Source organism: Schistocerca gregaria, chromosome 1, assembly GCF_023897955.1.
Source record: "Schistocerca gregaria isolate iqSchGreg1 chromosome 1, iqSchGreg1.2, whole genome shotgun sequence".
Classification (NCBI taxonomy): Eukaryota; Metazoa; Arthropoda; class Insecta; order Orthoptera; family Acrididae; genus Schistocerca; species Schistocerca gregaria.
Genome location: NC_064920.1, coordinates 553,814,508 through 553,827,552, shown reverse-complemented (window position 1 = coordinate 553,827,552; position 13,045 = coordinate 553,814,508). Strand labels below are relative to the sequence as shown.

Genomic DNA, 13,045 nt, shown 5'->3' with positions numbered 1-13,045 from the left:
ATAATTTATTCATTAATGTTAACATTAATGATATATACATATTCTGTAAACTGACTCATTCCACATTATTTCAACGAAAGTATCATTTAAATGATCTATGGAACAAGTAACTAACTAACTAGCTGCCATCTACAGAATTGGTAATAAGATATATCAGACATGGATGTTATGCGGATACCTAAGGCCCTGCTGTACGGAGAACTTCATCAGGGCAGATACCCAGCTGGAAAATATAATGTAAGAAGGTTTTCAAAGAAATGGCGTCACTTCTTGCCAGTGGAAACTTATTTCAGACGACACTGACTCCTTGGTGACTGGACGTGCAACACAAAATCCAGGCAAACAGAGGCGGAATGAACTAGCCGCGAAGACAGCTAGTTGTAAAGAGACAGAAATTTTATTTCAAACACTTAGAACTTTAAGCGTGCAATGAATCAGTTCACTAGAGATGGGCACATTCGTTGCTTCCGAAAACAAACAAACTGAACCACGGTCCTTTTAGGACCGAAGGAAGTCTACAAATTATTTTCTCCTTTAGTGAAATAACTTAAAAAAGGTCAGTTACTGAAACTGGCCATATATCTTAACAAAAACATTAACTTACGTACAATATTCAGCAATGGTTTCACCGCCTTACCTCCAATATACGTGTAGTCAGAAACGTAATGCCTGCGGCAGGAGCTGTCAGTGGTACACTGTGCGTCTATTCCCTGATACGGATTACAAGACTCTTCCACGAGTCCATAGTCCTGAAAAAAAGGTAGCGTTAAGAGCTTCTTCACATTCCTTTTGCAGTAGGCGCTTCCTGATACGTGAGAACTGCATCAGCAGCAGATCAGGGATGCCAAAGTGTACAATATCATGATCCTCATTTTACTTAGTTTGTAGTTTAACATCGTATGAGATACTGCAGAAAATAATTCTACAAATAATCTCATGAACAAAATTTATTCGAAGACAGTTGTTTCAGTAAACTATTATTTTACTGTCACTTATTCACTCACATTCAGCCATGTGTTTTCAAGGTTGTGAGGGAAACAACAGCTAACGCTTGTGCAATAAAAGATCAACACTACATTGTTTGCTTGCAAAGCAACGCCAATAACATTCCCCATCTCACAAAGCTGGTTGAAGTGTTTCACTTTGATTAGATAAATAACTGCACAATGATTACACATCATTTATTAAGTGTTGCGTTTTTCGTGCCGGCCAGTTTAACTGTTCAGAAAAAAAAATTCGATACGTTGCGCTATTTCCGAGTTATTTAGCACTGAAGTTAGCCAGTCAGGTCGTCGTGCTTTGCCAGAGGCCAAATGTGTTCTTCCGTTGGTTAGCTGAAACCGAACAAGAGAGCAATACAAAAATCAAATAGTTGTGGTAGCAGGAATCGAATCCGTGCCAAAGGTTCAAGAGTCTCCTGCGCTAACCTCTACGCTAAGAGAACAAGTTCCATTGCTGGTACCAACTTTTGTAGCACACTTTTATCTGCTAGTCATTTGATCAAGTTCGGAAATGGTATTGAGGTAGTCTATCATTGTCGGAAATGTTTGTTTAGCTGTGAATGCTCATGGAAAGAGGGCTCCAGCTCCCAGTTGAAACACGTCTACAGAGCGCCAAGTTAAGTGTTTATGTTTTACTGTCTTTTCCTCGTAATATATTTCGAGAATTTCTTGCGTGTTTCCGTTTACGAGGTGTAAGACCATAGTTTTTAAGTGTAAATTCGGGCAGTCTGTAGCGCAGTTTTCATTCCTTGCGAACAGTCAGCAGCGAACTCTTGGTTCACTGAGGCGTCAGCGTCCACTGGTGACACATCAGGGGAGTAGCAAGTTGCAGATTTTGGATCTATCTGTTTTTACAGTTTACATTTTTTTGTTAGTCTTGCTAGGAGGAGCAGGATGTGTGCATGCAGCGTGCAGACGCTGGAGGAGCTAGCCGCAGTTCGCGAACAGCTGAATGCTACGGTCACTTTCTTTCAAGCTGCTACGTCGGGCTGTTGCAGTGGCAGAGAATCTGGCGCGTCACTCTTAACACCTCAGGTGTTGCTTGTTTCTCCCACGGGTTCTGCTACCGAGGCACCTCCTAGTCTACGTGACGCGGTTGATATGCCCTTACAGCAAAGTGAGTGGCGGGTGGTAAGACGCTCGCGTCGCTCGAGGCAGAGGGCCGAAGTCTGGCCACACCTCTTCATTGTATGAGTGGACAGGGACCGTTCCTTCAGCGGAGTGCGGCAGACGAGGAGAGGGATTTAATGGTTATCGAGAGCTCCAACGGCAGGCGCGTTATGGAGTCGTTTACGCAGATTAGGGCTGGAAAGAAAGCCAATGTGCACTCGGTATGTCTGCTGGAGGGGCCTCATCTGAGATGTGGAGGTGGTCCGCTGTTATAGAGCATGCAGAGTGCAGTCTTCTGCAAGTTGACGCTCATGTCGGCACCAACGGTGCCTGTCGCATGGGTTCTAAGGCCATCCTCAGTTCATACAGGCGGCTGGAGGCAGTGGGGATGGCTGCTGGCCTCACACGTGAGGTGTAAGCAGATCTTGCAATTTGCAGCATTGTTCCCAAAGTTGATCGGGGTCCTTTGGTTTGGAGCCGAGTAGAGAGTCTCGGCCAGAGGATTCGTCGACTCTGCGAAGGTCTTGACTGCAGATTTCTAGATCTACGTTATCGGGTGGGGATTTTTAGGGCTCCCCTTGATAGGTCAGAGGTGCACTACAAAAGGAAGCGGCTACTCGGGTAGCAGAGTACTTGTGGAGTGCACATGAGAGTTTTTTTTTTTTAAGCTAGGCAGTAATTTGAGGTACTCTGATGAACACTCGCTGGACAATATGTAGCAAGGGAAGACAGACTGCTTTCAAAGTAAAGACACTTCGCTGTCAAAATTTAATCAGAAAATTGTCGAAATATTCGTAACAAAGTTCTCAAATTTACTGCCCTCCAAGAAAGTTCTGGCGCTCAAATTATTCTCGGGAAATAAAGGTGGCTGAAGCCCAAAATGGAAAGCTCTGAGATATTTAGCGAGTCGTAGAACGTATATTGGGAAGACAGATTAGAATCTGTAGGAGGGAGAGTGTTCACTGCAGTTGATAAAAATACTGTCCATATTGACGTCGAAGTTGAGCGTGACAGTGAAGTTATCTGGTCGAGCATAACAGGTCTAGGAGAAACCAATTTAATTTTTTGATGTTTTTACCGGTCACCCGGTTCTGTTGTGACAGTTCTAGAGTCATTCAAAGAATGTCTATGGTCACTAGCGCGTAAATATCCAGATCACGCGTTGCTAGTTGGAGGCGACTTTAACCTGCCGAGAGTAGACAGGGATGTCTATGGATTCATTGCAGGGGGTACAGACAGACAGTCATGCAAAGTACTTTTGAACACGTTTTGTGCAGACTGTCTTGAGCAGCTAGTTCGGCAGCCCACATGCAATGGAAATATCTTAGAATTTGTAATTCCGAATAGGCCGGACCTTATCGATAACATCAGTATAGAAACAGGGATTCGCGATCATGATGTCATTATAGCAACTACCGTCACTTAAGTTAATAAATCAGTTAAGAAGACTAGGAGAGAATATCTGCTAGAAAGAGCAGATAAGCACTTGCTAGCATCTCACTCAGACGGTGAACTGACTTCACTTAGTTCCAGCAAGGCGTACGAAGAGGAATTATGGTGAAAGTTAAAGCAGATTGTAAATCGTGATCTGGAAAATTATGTGCCTGGTAAGTGGATTAAGAGTGGAAATGACTCACCGTGTTTTAATAACGAGATTCGGAAACTGCTGAGGAAGCGGATGCTGTTGCACTCTCGGTTCAAAAGAGAACGCGCAAATGATGACAACTAAAGGCTAGTGGAGATTCGTGCGTCTGTGAAAAGAGCTTTGCGTGAAGCATACAACTATACCACCGTCATAACTAAGCAAAAGATTTGGCAGAGAATCTGAGAAAATTATGGTCCTATGCAAAATCGCTAAGTGGGTCTAATGTTTCCATCCAGTCACCTGTTGACCAATGCGGTATGGCAACTGAAGATAGCAAAACGAAAGTCGGAGTTTTGAATTTCACGTTTAAGAACTAGTTCATGCGGGGGACTCGTACAAATATACCGTCGTCTGATCATCGAACAGACTCCCCTGGCGTGGAGAAGCAACTGAAGGAGTTGAAGACAAAAATTTACCAGGTGCAGATAGAATCCCAGTTGCGTTTTTCAAAGAGTACTGTATGGCATTGTCTCCTTACTTAGCTTGCATTAATCGCGAATCTTTATCCCAGCGCAAAGTCCCAAGCGGTTGCTGGAAAAATGTGGAAGTGACTCCTGTGTTTAAGAAGAGCAAAACAACGTACATGCGAAATTACAGATCAATATCCTTAACATCATTTGTTGCAGAAGTCTTGAAATGTTCGCAGTTCGAATATAATACATTTTTTTGACACAGAGAAGTTCTGTCCAGGAATCGGCTTGGTTTTAGAAAGCATCTCTCGTGCGAAACTCAGCTTGCCTTTTTCGCACGCGATATACTCCTAACTATTGGTGAAGGGCAACAGATAGATTCCATATTTCTCGATTTCCGGAAGTGTTAGACTCAGTGCCCCACTGCAGGCCGTTAAAGAAGGTACGAGCGTATGAAACAAATTCACAGACATGTGACTGACTAGAAAACCTCTTAAGTTATAGAGACCAGTATGTAGTCCTCGACGACGAGCGTTCGGCAGAGACAAGGGTATCATCAGGTGTGCCCCAGGGAAGTGTGATAGGACCGCTGTTGTTCTCTCTATACACAAATGATTTGGCGGGCAGGGTGGGTCGCCATCTGCGATTGCTTGCTGATGATGCTGTGGTGTACATAAAAGTGTCGGACCCGAGTGACTATAGGAGGATACATGATGGCTTAGATAAAATTTCTAGTTGGTGTGACGAATGGCAGCTAGCTCTAAGTGTACTAAATGTAAGTTAATGCGGATGAGTAGGAAAAACAAACTCATAATGCTCGGAAACAGCATTAGTAGTGCCCTGCTTGAGACAGTCACGTTGTTTAAATATCTGCAAAGCGATATGAAATGAAACGAGCATGTGACGATTGTAGTAGCAAAGGTGAATGGTAGACTTGGTTTTATTGGGAGAATTCTAAACAAGTATGGTTCGTCTGTAAAAAAGACCGCATATAGGACGCTAGTGCGACCTATTCTGGAGTACTGCTTGAGTGGTTGGTATCCGTATCAGGTCGAATTAGAGGAAGACATCGAAACAGTTCAGAGACGAGCTGCTATATTTATTATTGGTAGCTTCGAATAACATGCAAGTGTTACGTACATGCTTCGGGAACTCAAACGGGAATCCCAAGAGGGACGGTGACATTCTATTGAGAAAATTTAGTTCAAAAATGGTTCAAATGGCTCTGAGCACTATGGGACTTAACATCTGTGGTCATCAGTCCCCTAGAACTTAGAACTACTTAAACCTAACTAACCTAAGGATATTACACACATCCATGCCCGAGGCAGGATTCCAACCTGTGACCGTAGCGGTCACGCGGTTCCAGACTGAAGCGCCTAGAATCGCACGGCCACACAGGCCGGCGAAAATTTAATGAATCGACATCTGAAGCTGTTTGCAGAACGATTCTGTTGCCTCCAACATACATTGAGCATAAGGACTACGAAGGTAAGATATGAGAAAGTAGAGCTCATACGGAGGCACACAGACAGTCGTTTTCCCTCGTTCTATTTGCGAGTGGAACAGAAAAGAAAAAGACTAGTGTTGGTGCGGAGTACCCTCCGCCACTCGCCGTAAGATGGACTGCGAAGTATCAATGTAGATGCAAATGGAGATGTAGATGGGACAATGACAAAGGTAGGCATGACACACATTTCCACAGCTGCGAACGTAGTGGTTCCATAACGCGTTATCGGCATTCCTTCGACGTATATGCCTATATGCATTTAGAATACGGCACGCAGGACCAAAATGCACTGGAGGCCGCGCAATTTACAACACAAGATTGCCAAACTGCGTAATTCCAAGTGCGAATACGTTCCAAGTAGTCGTTAGACAGTTAAGGGAGACCGGGAGTTCTGTTATGAACAAAGATGACGCTGCACAACATTACGCGTGGACTATCCAGTTTGAAGGAAACGTTCTTGATATGGTTGTTTCAAATTCTGCTACCAGCTCGAGGGCCATTGGCAATTCGTCAGGAGTAAGTAAGGTTAATGCGGTGTTCTTATAGTATGCCTGAAACCTAAACATGGTGATATGTATCCGTTTGTTTTTCGCTACAGGTTTCACACGATGTAGTATTGGAAGTCCTACGCGACAAATACATATTTCCGTAATACCTATAGGAAGTGCAAGATTTGGTGGAAGAGGATTGCGCTTCTAGGAATAATTGTTCCCTGTGGGTCTTAAATCAATGCGTCGACATTCTAAAGCCGGCCGGTGTGGCCGAGCGGTTCTAGGCGCTTTAATCTGGAACCGCGCGACCGCTACGGTTGCAGGTTCGAATCCTACCTCGGTATGGATGTGTGTGATGTCCTTAGGTTAGTTAGGCTTAAGTAATTCTAAGTTCTAGGGGACTTTTGACCTCAGATGTTAAGTCCCATAGTGATCAGAGCCATTTGAACCATTTGACATTCTAAATTTCGAAGAGGAAGTGATGTAGACAGACGAGATAAAGTTCACCAGAGAAGGGCCATTCATCTCTCAAAACATCTACATTTTGGTATGACGGAAATAAACGTATCACATATGTGAAGTCGTACCAGCACAAGTTTGGCGTGAACATTTGGGCAGGTATGGCAGGTGACTCTTCGTTGAGTTTAAACGGATGGACTTATTTAGCATTCCATGTAAACATCCTTCCGTTGTTTTTAGAAGTTCCTTTGGCGGTTCGTCAGGTAATATAGTACCAAATTGACGGCGCACTCCTGAATTTTGCTGTTGCGATACAGGAGCATTTAGATGTTATGTATCGGCAGAGGTGGATTAGTCAAGGTGGTCCAGTTCCCCGGCGAGGTCTTTCGCCAGGTATTACACGCATATAGATTTTTATCCGTGGGGGCATTGAAGAAAATTGTCTACGCGACTCCAGTGGACACCATCGAAGAGATTCTTGCCTTTGACTAAATCAGGGAAACTTTTGATTTCGGAAAACTTCCGGATTCCATGATGCAGCATTACAATGCGTGCATTCATGTTGGAGAGGTATTTTCATGTACGAATATCTACAGTATCTTTTTATTTAACGTAACCAGGCATTCTACATGTATTTTACATTGCATATATTACAGTAAGTCTCTTATACTAAATTTAGAAAATAAAAATTACAATAGTAGATAAAATACATATAGTTTATTTTCGCACATGATAAATACTACAATAATTAGAGATACGGTAAGGTAGGATTTTAATTATGAGTGCTAGCGTCAATGGACGTGGAGAACAGGGTGGAGGAGGGAGGGAAAGAGGAATGTGATAACACACAATTAGCGAATATAGGGAAAGAGATGACGGCGTGACTCATAGAGAAAAAAAAAAAAAAAACTGGGAGACGATTGAAGCATTGGCTTTACTAATAAAGTTAATGTTTGGACGTTCATGTTGCTTTACTAACAGCTACAGCCTAGATGAAATTATTTTGATACAAGAAGCCTTGTTACTACAGTTCTCAAATTCACTGGTGTTTAATTAACCCACAAACTGAAATTATACTGACACCAGAAACCTTGTTATTTCATTTCTCAAATTCACTGTACAGTTGTTTAACTAACTCGAAAACTAGAATACGGCGATGGTGCTTCGAAATTCAGCCACGAGGTGGCAGCTGAATCTTGCTAATAGATAAGAGGCTAAGGAATGAGGCGCTATAAAATTAAAGCGACGTTAGTGACGCAACAGTAACGTGGCTATTCCACAAGCAACTTCGATGACGTCACTCGAATGGCGATCGTGCGGCTCCACTTCAGTTGCATATGGAAACCTGGCTGAGCTATACGCTAACTGGAGGGGGACTTAACCGTAGTTCTCTTTCTCGTTAGGAAGAAGGAAGGTAGCAAGTCTATATTTTAACATCCCGCGGGCAACGAGGTTATTAGAGATGGGGCACCACCTAAGACTGGGAAAGGGAATTTTTTGCGTCCTGCGACACCTTGTTCTGTGGTTTTTGTAGAGTTAGGCTTCAGAATAATGTAAGTGGTAATGTCATGATAGAGATTTGGAATGATATTCTTTCTATTTTGTATATACTACTAAAACAGACGTTAGGAATTGGTCACTGTACCTTTCAACATGAAGGCGTGTGTTTCATGAAGCAAGATTCCCAAGGGATAACTTAATGGTAAAGAATATACAAAGTATGAGGAGATTTCGAAAGCGAATGTCACATCGGTCAGCAATAATCTATGCCAGTGCATCCTGTCATTGTTATTTTTAATGAAGACTGGGCTGCCAAACATTGTACGCGGTAGAATCAGAATCAAATGTTGACTGTATGATGCAGTTAGTTTTGTTCAAGCAATGTGTGACACTCTTACACCACACGAAGATAAACTATCTCGCTCACGAAGCGCAGGCCTCTATTTCAGAAGGATGATGAGGCTCGCTTTTGTAAGGAGGAATAAGGGGCACAGAGCAGCTTAATGTTCGTTTAGAGGGACAGAACATTAAAGTTACCGGTTCTGACAACCTTCCAACAAACGTCATGGTGACAATGTAGAACTGGAATTAAAGTAAGAAAAAGATGTGTAGCTTGTGTTTTTTTGTGTTCTTCAGTGTGTCCCTTTCTTCTTTAATGTTCTCATATAATGTTCGTTTCTTTTTCTTAGCCATAAAAGATGTCAGAGTTCTCGAAACTAGTTGGAGTTAACTAAAAGAAAGGAAGGAAGATACAGAAACGATACTGTAGTCATAAGAACCTAAGGATGTGAAAGGGAGGCAGTAGCTCAGAAGGGGAGAGATAAGTTTATAGCCGATCACCCATGTTATTCAGTCTGTACATTGGGCAAGCACTTCACGAAACCAAGAACAAATTTGGAGAGAGAAGATCAGGGAGAAGAAATCAAAACTTTAAGGCCTGCCAATGACATTGTTATTTTGTCAGAGACGGCCAAGGGTTTGGAAGATTACTTGAGTGGAATAGATATTGTCTTGATAAAGCGTTATACACTGATGTAACATGTGTCATGGGACTGCGACATGCACATATACAGATGATGATAGCATTACGTACACAAGGTATAGAAGGGCAGCGGAGCTGTCACTTGTGTTCAAGCGATTCAGGTGGAAAGGTTTCCAACGTGATTATGACCGCACGACGAGAATTAACGGACTGTGAAAGTAGAATGGTAGTTGGAGCTAGATGCAAGGGATATTCCATTTCGACAATCGTTAGGAAATTCAATATTCTGAGATCCGGAGTGACAAGAGTGTGCCGAGAATATAAAATTTCAGGCGTTACCTCCCACCACGGACCACACACTGAGAAATACCCTCAAAAATCAATGTGGGGCGCGCGAATAAGGTATCCGTTAGGATACGGTGGTGAAATTCGGCGTTAGTGGGCTATGACAGCAGAGAACGAATGAGAATGCCTTTGCTAACAGCAGGACATTCCCTGCAGCGCCTCTCATTGGCTCGTGACCATATCAGTTGGACCCCAGATGACTGGAAAACCGTGGCCTGGTCAGGTGAGACCCGATTTCAGTTGATAAAAGGTGATGAAGGGTTCGAGTGTGGCGCAGACCCCGCGAAGCCTTGGGCTCAAGATGTCAACAAGGCACTGTACAAGCTGGCGGTGGCTCCATAGTGATGTGGCCGGTGTTTACATGGAATGGACTGGCTCCTCCGGTCTAACTGAAGCGATCGTCGACTCGGCTACTTATAGACCATTTGCAGTCGCCGGCCATTGTGGCCGAGCGGTTCTAGGCGCTTCAGTCTGGAACCGCGCGAACGCCACGGTCGCAAGTTCGAATCCTGCCTCGGGCATGGATATGTGTGATGTGCTTAGATTAGTTATTTTTAAGTAGTTCTAAGTTCTAGGGGACTGATGACCTCAGATGTTAAGTACCATAGTGCTCAGAGCCATTTGAACCATTTGCAGCCATTTATGGACTTCAAATTCCCAAACAATGATGGAAGTTTTATGAATGACAATGAGCCATGTCATTGCGCCATAACTGTTCGCGATTGCTTTGAACTTTTATGGGACATAATCGAGCAGTCAGTTCGCATACAAAATCATCCACCGATTACACCTTCTCAATTATGGACGGCTGTAAAGACAGCATGGCTCAATATTTCTGCAGGGGACTTTTAATAACTTGTTGAGTCTACGTTACGCCGGGCGAAAGAGGTCCGACACGGTATTAGGGTACGCCATGACTTTTGTCACCTGAGCGTGTGGTGAATATCAGCAAAAGTGAAACAAAGGTGATGGGGCGTAGTCGAATTAAATCATATGAAAGCGAGGTAATTAGTCTAGGAAATGAGACACTGAACTCAGTGGATGAGATTCACTAATTGGACAGCAACATTACTGACAATGGCGGTGGTATATGGTTATAATATAAAGACTTGCAATAGCAAGGAAAGCTTTTCTGAAAAAGATGAATATTTTAACATCGAATATAAATATAATGTTGGGAAATGGTTTCTGAAAGTATTTATATACCGTGTTGCCTAATATGGAAATGGAATATACGGACTAGAACGACATAGCTTTTGAACTGTGGTGTTACACAAGAACGGTGAAGGAAAGATGGCTAGCTAATGGACTGGAGAGGAAACATGAAGATGCAGCAAGGAATCGTTAATTTCGTAAAGGAGGTGTGACGGCAAAACTTGTAGAGGGAGTAAGAGGCTCGACCACAATAAGCGGGTTCAGTTGAATGTAGGCTGCAGTAGTTAAAGAGAGGAAGAGGCTGGTGCAGGACACACTTGCATGAAGAGCTGCACCGAACCAGTCTTTGCACTGAGTACCACAACAACAACGAGAACATGATTCCTTTGCTATTTCTTCATAGTAGAATTTGGCTTACATTTTTTATTTCTTTGTAAACTCCGAAAAGTCAGAAGGTATTTGTAGCTTGTTTCAGATTGAAATATTGCCATTCACCTACCTTGCCGTAACGTCCTGCTATTAAGTAGCCGAATCCACCTGAGCAGCCCTGGGCCAACTGCGAGCAGCTGACCGCGTCCTGCGTGGAGAAGACCGTCTGGACGGTGTTGTTGGTCTGTATACGGAGTCGAGCCTCGATCATGCCAGCCGATGCGAAGGCGTAGCAACTGCCGCAACTTGCCTGGTCCCTGAGAAACACAGCGTGAACTTTACTGAGGCTAGCTCGCGTATGACATGGCAGCAGTATGCTATTTGGTCGTAGGCAGAAACCTTCCTGAGAAAGAATGTTGCAGCTGTTTATGTAGAGTGATAACTGGGATACATAGTGCATGAATAACGATTTATGAATCAAATTCTAGACTGCAAAGAACGCTCGTGAATGGACCTGGTCTCATGCCATATCCTATAGCACGATGAAATGAGCGTATGACGAAATGAAATACAGAAAAGCACGACAGAGGAAGACAAAGTGGAAACTCGCTGAGGCTGTGAACAACGGCCTGAGCAAAAGAGTCGAGAGTAGTTAAGGAGAAGAAGAATGAAATATAAGAAGGAAATAAATAATTAGGGCAACTAGATACGTCAGGTACATCGAAAGCAGAAGTAAAGAAGGCTCGAATGTGTTGCTTAAGGCTTTCCCGTGAAGAAAACCACAGGTGACTTAGTAAATATTTGAGCTTGTAGATGGAAGAAGAAAGTATAGGAACCTAAAGAACGAGGAATGCAGCCGCATGTGTTGATTACGAATGAAATTAAAATTAAATGCAAACAGGATAATATATAAAGAGAAAAACATGAAAAGATATTGAAAAAGTATGAAAAATCAAAGCGACACACAGGAAGAATAAACGTGAAAATGATAAGTAAAATTTATGTGTGTTAACCTACGTGACGAAATGGACAACCACTCTCAAATGTAGAAGAAAGAACAGACAAATGGCAGGGGTATACCAAAGGCATGTACGATGGGCAGAAACTGTCTCAAAGTTTGATAGAAGACGAGGAGGTAGTCATTAGGGAAGAAATTGGTGATCCGTTAAGCTGACAGAACACGGAGTGTTCTGACAAGTCAACAGGAGTCGATGATAAACCTTTAGAACTATTGAAATCTGCGGGTGATGTAGGAACCAAAGAGGTTATTTCAGTGAATAGCACAAATCAATCAAACGTGAGATTGACAGTCAGAAATCCGGATAAACATTACTACAGTAGCAAATAAGACAAGTGCGGATAAACGCGAGCCGGCCGCGGTTCTAGGCCCTTCAGTCCGGAATCGAGTGACTGCTACGGTCACAGGTTCGAATCCTGCCTCGAGCATGTGTGATGTCCTTAGGTTAGTTAGGTTTAAGTAGTTCTAAGTTCTGGGGGACTGATGACCTCTGATGTTAAGTCTCATAGTGCTCAGAGCTATTTGAACTATTTGATAAACGCGAAAGCGCCAGACTCTTAGCATCGCAAATATCACGTTTGTAAACTGCTGGCCAGAATAAGTTAGGGAGGTTGATTTAGGGTTTAATATCCCGTCAGAGAAGATGTATAAGAGACAGATCACAGGCTCTGATTGAAGAAGGAATCGATCGAGTTCTTTGAAAGGAACCACCCCAGCCTTTAGCTTAAGCGACTTAGGGAACTTACGTGTAACCCAAATCTCGATGGCCAGACTGGGAGTTGAACAGTCGACCTCCCGAATGTGAGTCCAGTGTGATAATCACTGTGCCGCCTACTTCGGTAGGTGGCACAATAATATTAAAAGAATAGAAAGAAAAATGGGTGGCGTACTGCGTGAAAATTAGAGTTTTGGAAGGAAATTTGTAGCAGAGAATGTAATTGTATATTTAAGAGAAATAAAGATATCAGGTGGTTTATAACTGAAGTGCAGGTACTCACGGAGGTCCAGCGTCGGATATAATTATCGTATGGTAGCAAAACTTGGTAGATA

General features: G+C 43.0%; 1 protein-coding gene across 3 annotated transcripts in view; it reads right to left on the bottom strand.

The window, feature by feature from the left end:
- The window catches only part of LOC126283468 (dipeptidyl peptidase 1-like), a 93,825-nt gene that overhangs the window by 24,271 nt on the left and 56,509 nt on the right, over positions 1–13,045 (bottom strand). For all 3 annotated transcript variants that reach the window (XM_049982277.1, XM_049982295.1, XM_049982287.1), the window contains 2 exons: positions 11,108–11,294; positions 638–749 (listed from right to left, as the gene is read on the bottom strand). In XM_049982277.1, the coding sequence (XP_049838234.1) occupies positions 638–749; positions 11,108–11,294 (299 nt within the window). The remainder of the gene's footprint in view (positions 1–637; positions 750–11,107; positions 11,295–13,045) is intronic.